This window comes from Ictalurus punctatus, chromosome 13, assembly GCF_001660625.3.
Source record: "Ictalurus punctatus breed USDA103 chromosome 13, Coco_2.0, whole genome shotgun sequence".
Lineage (NCBI taxonomy): Eukaryota > Metazoa > Chordata > Actinopteri > Siluriformes > Ictaluridae > Ictalurus > Ictalurus punctatus.
Genome location: NC_030428.2, coordinates 12,299,114 through 12,311,075, shown reverse-complemented (window position 1 = coordinate 12,311,075; position 11,962 = coordinate 12,299,114). Strand labels below are relative to the sequence as shown.

Here is an 11,962-nt window from a genome sequence, read left to right as displayed (position 1 = left end):
AATTTTAAACCACTTAATAGGGCTGAACGTGGACCCAGGCTCTGTAACACACACACACACACACACACACACACACAGGGAAGGTGAGCGGCTCTCAGTGTTTGCGTTTCTTGACTGAGTTTGTTCCACACAGCGCCGTGTTTGCGCAGCCCGAATCGCACCAATCTTCCAGCAGCCAATCGAGTTCCGTAGATATAATCTATAATGCTGTGTAATGAGCATAAATTGCGTTTCCGTGACTAAACGGGAGGACGTGTGTGTTCAAAAGGAGCCTAAACGGACCAGATGAAGGGCCAGGGTTTACTGCGAGGCCGACAAACAGCCTGCGGCGGCTCGAGTGTGTGTGTGGCCTCCAATCTGACAGAGACTGCAGCTACTGCCTGGTGGAGCGCTCGCGCGCGCGCGCACACACGCACACACACACACACACCCGCACGCACACTTGTGTTGAGAAGGAACTATAAGCGACATGAGATGATGTGTGTGTGTGTGTGTGTGTGTGTGTGTGTGTGTGTGTTCGGTTTTAGTTTGTTTCCCGAATGCATATCATTTACTTATCTTTGTGTGTGACATGCTTTTGAAAAACTCCGGAGGTGTGTATATTCAGTCTGAACACAAACTAATGTTAGTCATAAACTATAGGCGAACCAAAGATATATTACTGTGATATGAATAAAAAAAAAATACCTTTGGGGAAAAAAACAATAGTTTTAAAATGCCTGGAAAAGATCTGACTGCGAAAATACGCAGGAAAAGTGCGCGCGTGTGTGAATCAGGAATGATGTGCGTTTGCCAGATTTTATCAGCCATCCAAAACTATAGTAAACCTCGAATAATCGGCAAAAACTGCATAGATTATAGCAAGAAACACAAGGTTATTTTTAACTGTCTTTGTCCAATCTGGCAACCCCCTGTGTCTGTACAAGTCCTGCTGCGTTCCCATGTCGCGCTTTCCTCTGCTTGGTGTCTGCGGCTTGTCTGATCGCGATTACTGAGTTCTGGCTGACCCAAGGGACTTTACTTTCTGCTCCGTTTCCGTCCTCTGTTAGTAGGACTGTTGTGTCTCTAAACTTAGACGCTGGTTTCCTCAGCTAAGGGCATGTGGAGGACATCATAACTTACACAACGCACGAAATCCTGTTATACTTCTTCTATGTTACACCAAATATTTAGGATGGGTGGGTATTTTTTCACCTCTACCTTTTTGGAAAGTTATTCTAACATGAAATGTGCGCCGTAATAACACGCATTTCAAATTGAGGGGAATTTAAAGGAAAACGCCATCCTTAACAGTTTGCATATTCATCTTTATAATTAACACGTGATCTGTTTATTTTGATTTGTTTTGGAATTAAATTCAATAGAATCATTGTGGGATCTGTTTTCCTTTTGGTAGTAGTGGCACCAGTGAGATTTAGCTCTTGTTTAATGTCTACCTAGAGAGCAGTGCAGCAGTGCTTTAATACTTTAGTCTGTTCAGCTCTCTCACCTCCTCATTTGTACACGCTGCTCAAACAAACAAGGCTCAGAAGCGTCAATTTTCATGCTAATATCTCCATCTGCATCATCATGCTTGCATCTCGTAACTCGCTAACTAGCTGAGCCGAGTCTCTGGCATCTCCAACGTTTGCTGTCTCCGCTCATTTTACAGTGGATGTCCTCGTGAGTATGACATGAACATGTAACTGTGTTTTCAATGTCCCCCTGTGATGTCACCAATAACTTCTTACAGGGGTAACAAAAGGACTGCAATAATTAGCACGAGAACTGCTATGCATCACACATATTTCAATATATCAAATATGATTGAGAGGAGCTTTTCTTTCGTATGAGGTTTACTATTTAGGTTACAGCTTTTTGTCTAAGAGACTAAAGACTTCCAGGCCAGCACTAACCATGTGTGTGTGTGTGTGTAGGGGGGGGCATTCACTCCTCCTCTTGTTGTTGTTGTTTTTCCCAACTGGTTGTTTGTCACATGGCTGAAGATAAACTCCTGGTTTTCGAGCTGTGAAAAACTGAAATGAAATAAATATTTGTTATACAATATAAAACTAATAATTATAACAATAATTCTGTGATTAAACTCAGGCCAGCTACAACATATCAGTACACAGATGTGTTGCAATGGTCAGTTTATTGCACTTGGACATGAAAAAGAAACCTTACACAGAAACGGTGCAATTAAAAAGCATATATGCATCTCTAAAGTTCATATGTTAGTGATATTTCTGACCGAACTCAATATGAAGTCTGTAAAATAATGTACAGTGAATGTAACAAATGACCTTCATTTGGTAATGCAATGCCATCACTTAGTCATGTAACCCATTTATATAGAACCCACATGTTCAAGTTTTTCTATGATTGCACAGGTAATGGATTCACATCATATGTACAGGTCTTCTTCAGCAGATACTGAAATATGCTCTAGTGCAGTTTAAAGTCTTTGCTTTGTACATTAACACCCACTTTCACGCTTCCTTTAAAAAAAATTAAATAAAATAAAAAAGGACAGCAAATAATGGTAAAGTAAATACAAGGCTTATACATAATGTCCAAACCAGGATTTTTTTAAAAATATATTGGAAATAAATGTGATCAGAATCTGTAAATAGACTGTAAAAACCCTTGCAAATAAGGTTAAGTATAAACAAGAAAGGGTGTTTTGTTGAATAAAATAAAAGCCTTACGACCAAACACACACAAGTTCGTGCGTAATAGCAGAGGAGAGACCAGGTTGTCTTTCCAACGAGGGAGATAAAGCAAGAAAGAGAGCGCTTTTCCTGCACAGTTATGCATATCACAGTACCCTGCTTGCTCCGAAATCCTAACGTTGAGTTTTCTGACATAGCAGCGTTCCAGCCTAGCACGATCACGCCACAGTTTATACAAAGCCCATTGAAATATTGAAAATCAGTCAAAATCAAACTGTTAAATATGCAGAGGATCTGGTGAATGTGGTTGCGTGTGTGTGTGTGCATTGCCGAAATACCACTGTTATACATGTCGGCTAAACCTCAAGGTAAAAACGCAAAGAATGCTGGTCCATTCGAGTATTTACCTCTAATATTTATGATGCAATTGATTTACTGTGTGTTCTGTATGTCAACCCAGCTTGTCTTATAAATGAACACACCCAGCACTCACAATATTAGGCAACGTCTCTAATGCTCTGTTATTATATTTATGATTAGATTTGCTAAAAAACCCTTCAGGTGATCATACAGATCGCGTTAATATGATTTATTGATATTTAGAGAGTGATAAGTAGGATTTTCTTGGTATCCAACAGGCTATATCGGGAATGTCTTTAATACACAAAACAATCACTTTCTAAATGCTATCACAAACACTGAAATTTCATTAAAGTTGTCTCTGAATCATCCATCTCTTCTGCACTGATATAAGAAGTTGGTCGAACAATTCTTGAAAATAAATATAAAACTTAATAAATAATTATTGGCAGCTACACATATTGGAGCTAACCTGCACTCCACTCAAAGCGCTTCGACTTAAAAAAAAAGAAACCTCTGTTAAATGCACAGCTCTTCTTTGCCATAAAGAGCAAGAATAAAAGACCCCCATTATACTGCATTAAGACACATATGTCCACAAACTCAGGCAGCGACGCACACGTTGTCCACATGTATGTCTTTAACGTGACAGACACGGTCCACCGATTGCGGACGGAGTCTTTGGAATTCACTGAATTCAGAAAAGTCATCTCCGAGAGCTTCCCTTGTGAGAAGTTCTTTGTCTGTTGAGACGTGCTGGAAAGCTGGAAGAGCAGTTCCTCCAGACCTACTACCTCAGAGGAGCCGAGCCTTTGTCCATTCTTTCCGACGTCATATCGTCCTCCACCACACTGCTGTAGCCTTCCTTATCGATGCAGTCAGCTAGCACCTGCAGCACGAGGCGCAGACGCCGGTCCATAGCCTCCAGGTGGGGCTGGATGAGGATGGGGGCCAGTGAGTCTCTCTGCAGTGACTCCTCCATGAGAACGCTCAGCTTGTATTCCTCTTTAGCCAGGAGCTGCAGCCGCAAGTGAGTCGACTTCTTCACTCTGTTGAAATGCAGCGATCATCCAGTAATTATCTAGCCAGACCGTATAATAAGCCACGCACAACAGCTATGAAAATGGCATCACTGCTGCTTTTTTTTTTTTTAAATAAAATGCTTAAAAATAATTTGTGATTTCTTTGTTATTGTCTCATTACGCAATACTATTTAATGCTAAAAGAATGGCAGTATAAAGGTATTCCGACATTTTCACAAGGTATTCTTGAAAGGATCTCAGAATGTACGCCTTTATAATTACTATACTATACAATACAACACAATACTGTACTAAACTTTTGTGTTGTCTTCTTAATTAAGAATAGAAAATTGTCTTGCAAAACAGGAAGAGCATGAACATTAAGGCTGTCAAGATAAATGAACTAAAACGATATTCAACAAAGTTTCAGGCATCATACCACAGGTAAAAAAAAATGATATATTATAATAATACAAACAAAATGTAAACATTTTTATGACTAACCTGCAACACTGACTCAAAGGTGCCAAAATAGAGACTTCATCATGGGAATGTTTGCCAAATCTGAGATGAGAAAGAAAACTCATGTTTTCTGTGTCCTTAACATACTGACAGATTAAAACTACAGTTTATAGTTATTAATAAAAATGCATTTTATTTTAAATGATTGCTTATGAAACAAAGAAGAGCCTTGTCTCACCCTCTCCCATTATCAAGGTGAATAATAAAGGTCTCATTTCCAAACTTCTCAAAAGTCTCATAGTGATGACGATCCATGTTCCCTGTAAAGAATGTAAATAATTATTTCTGATTATGATTCATTCGAATATGTACAACATGAACTAGCATCACAACCAAGAGAGCGCTGTTACCCATGAGAAAGTCGAAGATGGTCATATCCATGATATCCAGCAGACGAGTGCCACTGTCATAGGGGGGAGTTTGCTTCACCTCCTCACAGTAATCTGGATCCACCTCCCACCTAGGAACACACACAGAACCCATTACAGCAGACTATCAAGAACTTCTGATGTAAAAATGCAGGATCTGTTTAGAATAAACCTAAATCCATGGCCGCTGTTCAGTAATGTTTGAATGCCACATGGAGCACTGGCTGCTCATCTTTACTCAGTTTTATTCAGGATCTTGCTCTCGGAGTCACTACACTTCCTTACACCCAATACACTTGCTTACACGCTCAATAATTCTGATTCCAACTGTAATGATTCTTAGTCTTTTAATATCAGTTTCCTGCCACCCAACTGAACATTTGTCATAATAGACACCATCAGTACTCCTTCTAAATCTTCTTCTGCTAATAAAGCTTATACCCTCAGTCTTCACTTTGTTTTACTTATTTTGTTCCACTGCATTTGTTGTGTTACTGAATTTTTATTGTGACAAATAAAGTAGTTCTGAAATTAGTCCCAAAAATGTTGGTATATTGGTGCAAATCTAAAGAAAAAGATGTATATTATAAAGGGAGTTGTTGTTGTTGTTGTTGTTATTATTATTATTATTATTATTATTATTATTATTATTATTATAGGTAATGCTATATCATCATCATTATCTATTACTATTACTACTATTAATATGCATTATTATTATAAAATAGGAGCCCATTTCCATTCTTTTAAATTAATTACTTAATAATTAGTATAATTAGTATTTATTTATTATTATTAATAGTAATGATTAAAATAATAATAATAAAAATAACAATAAAAAGAAGATAAAGAAAATAATAACAACAACAACAACAACAAGAAAAAGAATAATACAACTGCTACTAATAATAATAACAATAAGCAAAGATAAGGACAATAAGAAGAAGAACAATACTACTACTACTACTACTACTACTAATAATAATAATAATAATAATAATAATAATAATAGCAGGATTTGAGTTGATAGTGGAGCCTGAGTATATCAGCACTGAGGGAAATGTGTGCTATTATTTAATCCCTAAGACAAACATAAATACTTCAGGAGTCACCGTAAGGACCTTGTCTTAAGCATTGAGCTTATCCACTGAATATCTATCTCATTATCTATATATTAAGTCATTATTTATGTAAGGCTGAATGTGAACCCTGCCCTTTTGGTAGATCTAGTATGGACATGATCGTGCAGTTCTTACTCAGCTTTCTTGCGCTTGTGGTAGGAGCGTCTCCAGGGGTTCCTCCAGGTTTTGCGCTTGGCCAGGGCCAGGTCAGGGAGGAACGCCGCCAGAGATCCCTCGATCTGATCTGGCTTCCCACACAGAGCGTGCTCAGTGGAACAGTAGTACGAGCACTCACCATAGAAACAGATATTATTGGCTGTGGAGGAGAAAAAGAGGGTTAGGGTCATATGAACACAATGGTATAAAGAGATAAATATAATGCATGTAAGCTTAATTAAGATTTTGTGGCAAAGATTTGATCGTCAAAGCAGGGTGCACTCTGTGTTGGCCCTTTTGCTTTTTTTGCTGTGCAATATCAGAATTCAAAACCAACACTGCCACCTAGTGTCCCCTGTACTCGGTTACTCTGTACTTGGTGATTAATGCTTGGTTATGCAACCCCGCCCGCATTATAGCTCAGTCCTTCACTGCACCATTCAGAGTGCATGATGCCTAGTTTCATAGTTCACTTGCTGGTCCAAATAATTACATTTTTATATGGAATTGAGGCGAGGTGATTTTATAGAGTTCGTGTGTCTCGACATTAAATCGTGTTCGTGTTCATCAACACACACACACACACACACACACAGATTTGACCCTACAGTATTCATCCTAGAATGTAAGAGTGCAAGTGTTGTATCTGCTTGAACATACTGTATAGCATAGAAGGCAGAAGTCTGGCCTGCAACTGAAGATCTGGTTTTACACTCATTTATATGCAAAACTTTTTTACACTATACAATAAGTAAATGGTCTGCACTTATATAACGCTTTTATCCACGGCACTTTACACTGTGTCTCATTCACCCATTCACACACACACCAATGGAAGCAGAGCTGCCATGCAAGGCGCTAACTTGCCATCGGGAGCAACTTGTGGTTCAGTGTCTTGCCCAAGGACACTTCGGCATGTGGAGTCACGTGGGCCAGGAATCGAACTGCCAACCTTACAATTAGTAGACAACCCGCTCTACCACCTGAGCCACAGCCGCCCAAAGCTGCTTTTAGTGAATTTAACAATTTTGTATGTTTTGTATATGCTTGTATTCTGAGAAGAAATCATTATGCCAGTGATTATATCATCATATCTAGTGATCAGAATCAGTCTGTAATTCCAGAGAGTATTTAGTCGAATGTACATCCGGTTGGTTCTGTTTCATTCCTCCTGACTGCCAGAGAGGGTGCTACAGTTAGTGGATGATCGCAGCACCAACAAGATTGGTCGAGATAAATAAATACCAATGAAGTCATGTGGTGACATGAGCTGAGCGGAGGAGTTATGGGGGCTATGGCAAGGGAAAGGTGGATGTCAGTCCTGCATGAGATGGAAACCAGAGGGTTATCCTCTGGCCCAATCCGACTTTCCTTCCTAAAGTGCTCCTACACCAGTGTTCCTTCCAGCCAATGGGCTCCTGTGCCCTGTACGGGCCTTGAGATGCTATGTAGAGGCTACAGTGCAGTTAAGACAGTTGGAACAGTTGTTTGTCTGTTATGGAGGTGTTAAGAAAGGTGCCCCTCTGTCTAAACAGAGGCTGTCATGGTTGGTAGTTGAGGTTATTGTCTCTCTTAGTGACATCTGTGCTGAGGCGACATGTTCCTCTCTCTGTACCTTTGTGAGATTCTATAATATCAGTGTTGCTTCATCCCAGGATGTGGGCTCAGCTGTGCTTCGCCGGTGACCCCTGATCTGTTCTGGTGAATTACTCCTCATGATTTTTCTGGTATGAGCCATCCACTACTGTAGCACCCTCTATGGTGGTCAGGAAGACTGAAACAGATTGCCGGTTACAGATGTAACTGTGGTTCTGTGAATTCCAGATGACCGCCGGAATTCCCGGTCACTTGGAGTGTGCGAGAAGACGCTCCAAGGTGGAGTGCTGACCTGCAGTGGCTTATATCACCTCTGCTCAGCTCACGTCAACATGTGATTAGTTGGAATTTATTTATCTTGACCAATCTGGCTGGCGCTACAATCATCCTCTACTGTAGCACACTCTCTGGCGGTCATCCGGAATTCACAGAACCACGGTTACATCCGTAACCATCGATTTGAGCAGCAGGTTTGAATGGATTAGAGTGATTACAATAAATCTGCTTGCATTATTAAATAGAAGAGGAGAGTAGAAAGAAGGAAAAAGTGTGAGTGGAATAATGCCTATGTCCCATTTGGGAGTTTTAAAATGTGCTCAGTACCTGGAGAGATGAAGAACGTTTTCCACAGCTTTTTGTCTCTGGTTACGTCTCTGATTTCTTTGGTCATGTTCACCAGCCTACCAGCCACTGGAGGAACACGCCGAAAATCCAAGATGCTGTTAAAAATCAGAGGATTTTCACAATTTGCGATTAGTAATCAAAAGGGTGAAATAATCATTACAAAGTATAAAACACTTAACATCTTAGAGTCCAACAGAAATCCATAACTGTTCCACAACATGGCTCATATTCTGGCACCAGTTAGTGGGCTGCATTTAAACACAAACGTATTCAGGTGCTTGCACACACATGCATTATGTCATTTAGTTATCACTTCCTCACCATGAAGAGTTATTATTGCTTTGCAAGGATTTCCCTGACAAGAATGAAGTGTCTGCTTTACATGAATGAATGAATAAATGAATGAATAAATTAATACGATTCATTCATCAATTAGAAACTGTGTATTTTAATTGATGCTACCAGCAGAGGGAGCTTTAGCCACACTATTTACTCTCTTAGATATTTTGGACTTGAAACATGAAATTCGGAAGGATAGAGGAACAAGCAGGTGGAAATGTTCTTTTTTGTTTGTTTGTTTTAATGCAATAAAAATGACTGCCATGAAAAAGAACCCCATGATACAAAAGCAATTAATTCCAAATAATAATAAAACTATATATTTTAGATTCTTTTAGATACCATTTAGATTCTTTTATAAGGTAATTCTTTTATGGCAGTGGTGGTGCAACAGGGTTACTGTCACTGTTGGACCCTTGATCAAGGCCTTTAACCCTATCTGCTCCAGGGGTGCTGTATCACTGCTAACCCTGCACTCTGACCCCAGCTTCCTAACAAGCTGGCATATGCACACACACAAAAAATCATTTTACTGTGCTGTAATGTATATATGACAAATAAAGGATTATTCTTTGTGCATATAATTTTAATCCTTTCAAACACAAGATGAAAATCTTTACCTGATATTTCCACATTATTTCATTCAGTCTTTGACCTAGTTATTGAGCATGTCTCTCTGAGCCACTAATGAACATGTAGTCTGCCATGCCATGAGAATGTCTCCATCCATTCATGCTCTAATAGGTATTCAGCATGCATGATGCATTTTATACGTGTGCTCGGCTCTCCTCAGAGGCTTTCTGCTGACAGAACAACTTTAAATATTCATCCTGAAAAACCTGTAATGGACTGACTGAGCCTGAGGGATGACTGTACTTGAAGCTACTAATTGCGCAGTCGCATTCACACTGGCAGCAGAAGGAGGGTGGATGTGGAGGAAATATTGCTTCACTGTCTGAGCACAGTGTCAGCCATGAGAGAAACTGAAAAGGGGTTCAGCCTCTTCTTTGGCATGGTTCCTGGCCACTTCCATGAGCGAACGCCTTTGACTAAAATCAGATAATTAATGATGTGATGGTGGAGGTCGTGGCTGAAGAGCATGAGGTTCACTCGGCAATGCTGCATTCACCCGGCACCGAACTAAAAACCAGCACTTTTGGCTAACCCAGAAAACTTATATTTAGAAAGAAGGTGGCTTTTTCATGCTCTTGGTTTCCTCTCTCTTCCCACATGCATGCCTGTGGGCAATGAGAGGTTACAGCTGAGGGCCAGATGTGTGCAGAGAGCATAGGAAGGTTGTACTGGGCCTGCTCAATCATTACACTTCATCCTAACAGAATAGAATCAAATCCACATGAACAGACTGCAGGAGGATCACAGAACTGCTTAACACGCAGGTAGATTAACTACACAATTAATGAGGTAGGCAGATTCAATAAAAACGGAAATCAGACTCTAAGGTGAAGCATTCAGTTTTACACCTACAGATGCCCATGACAGAGTGACTAACTGACTGAAGTCTTTTCCCTCTGTTTCACTTCTTGTCAGTGAGCACAGTGCATTCAGATGCGACTGTATGTATATATCCTTCAGCCCATAGAATAGTTTTGAAGTGAGCTAGGTGGGTGTTTAGGAATGGGAGTTGCATTGATTTTGAGTGAGTCACTGTGGCCTCTGTGGATTCCATGTTAAGTCCATTTGCTCTTCCTAACACACACACACGCTCTCGTACACACAGTGTTCCTTTGCACTCACAACAAATGTGCATCATTACACACACATTCACACACGTATGCTGGATTTTACAGTGCAACATCCTTCTGCAAACAAATCCTAGACATATACAGTGCCCTCCACTAATATTGGCACCCTTGGTAAATATGAGCAAAGAAGGCTGTGAAAAATTGTATTTAGCGTTTAACCTTTTGATCTTTTGTTAAAAAAAAATACTCTACTCTCAGGGATCTCAAACAATTGCAAACACAACACAGGGTTATCCAAAAAAAAAAAAAAAAAACCCATCTTTGTTAAATATAGGTGTGCAACATTTCACTATACATTGAGACAATATAGACACACGTCCAATTCCAGGATGATTCATAATATTTCCAGTTGACTGGAACTTCTTAATTATTGTCCTGATGGTGGAAATGGGAATTTTCAATGCTTGTGCCATTTTCTCATAGCCACTTCCCATTTTGTGAAGCTCAACAACCTTTTTCCTCACATCACAGCTATATTCCTCGATCTTACCCATTGTGATGAATGACTAAGGGAATTTGGCCTATGTGTTACCTCATATTTATACCCCTGTGTAACAGGAAGTCACAGCTGAACAATTTCTTGTTCCTAGTCACCCAGGTTTACTAAAAATGTTTTAAAATATCAATGGGAATAGACTTGAAATATATTTTTCTCATATGAATTCATAGGGGTGCCAAAAATTGTTGCACACCTACATTTAACAAAGATTGTTTGTTGGATAAAACTGTGTTGTGTTTGATATCCATGACAGCAGAATATTTTTTGAGAAAAAGATCAAAAGGTTAAACAATAAAGCAAATTCTTTGCTCATATTCACCAAGGGTGCCAATATTAGTGGAGGGAATTGTATATATACACTGTAAAAGGTTTTTGCAGATTTTATAGCAAATTCCTAACGTTCTTAAAAGTACTGTAAAACTGTATTTACTGCTGATTTTGTAATTTCACAGGGAAAATAGTCAATTTAGTTATTATTGTAATGATTAATTTAGTTAGTACTATAAATTCTCTATATCATACTGTAGAATTTTTTTTACAGTAATAAGCTATACAATAAACTACTGTAATATATATATATATATATATATATATATATATATATATATATATATATATATATATATATATATATATAATCAATAAAACCAGAAATAAATAAACCTTTTTATATATTTTAATGCAAAATATAGGAAAATGTACTGAACATTTCTTTATCTTCACAGCTAAATAACTACAACAATATAAAATACAAGTGTGAGTTAAATAAAAGAATAAAAGTGAGACATAAATCAGAGAAACGGTACATAAAATGTGTAGTTGCAAAAGTAATAATTTTTATAATAATAAAAATACTCCTGGTCCACTATTCTCAGTATCCCCTTCTACTTGAAGGTTTTCATTCGACTCACCCTTGAATAATAAAATAAGCTATTGGG

At 38.7% G+C, this 11,962-nt stretch overlaps 1 protein-coding gene across 1 annotated transcript in view; it reads right to left on the bottom strand.

Annotated features, from left to right (window-relative positions):
* Positions 1-2,117: 2,117 nt before the first annotated feature.
* Positions 2,118-11,962, bottom strand: part of fam20cb (FAM20C golgi associated secretory pathway kinase b) — a 37,721-nt gene continuing 27,876 nt past the window's right edge. Inside the window, exons 5-10 of the mRNA XM_017484210.3 lie at positions 8,403-8,518; positions 6,183-6,363; positions 4,909-5,018; positions 4,737-4,818; positions 4,541-4,600; positions 2,118-4,063 (exon numbers count right to left, since the gene is read on the bottom strand). Coding sequence (XP_017339699.1) covers positions 3,805-4,063; positions 4,541-4,600; positions 4,737-4,818; positions 4,909-5,018; positions 6,183-6,363; positions 8,403-8,518 — 808 coding nt within the window. The 3' untranslated portion in view covers positions 2,118-3,804. The remainder of the gene's footprint in view (positions 4,064-4,540; positions 4,601-4,736; positions 4,819-4,908; positions 5,019-6,182; positions 6,364-8,402; positions 8,519-11,962) is intronic.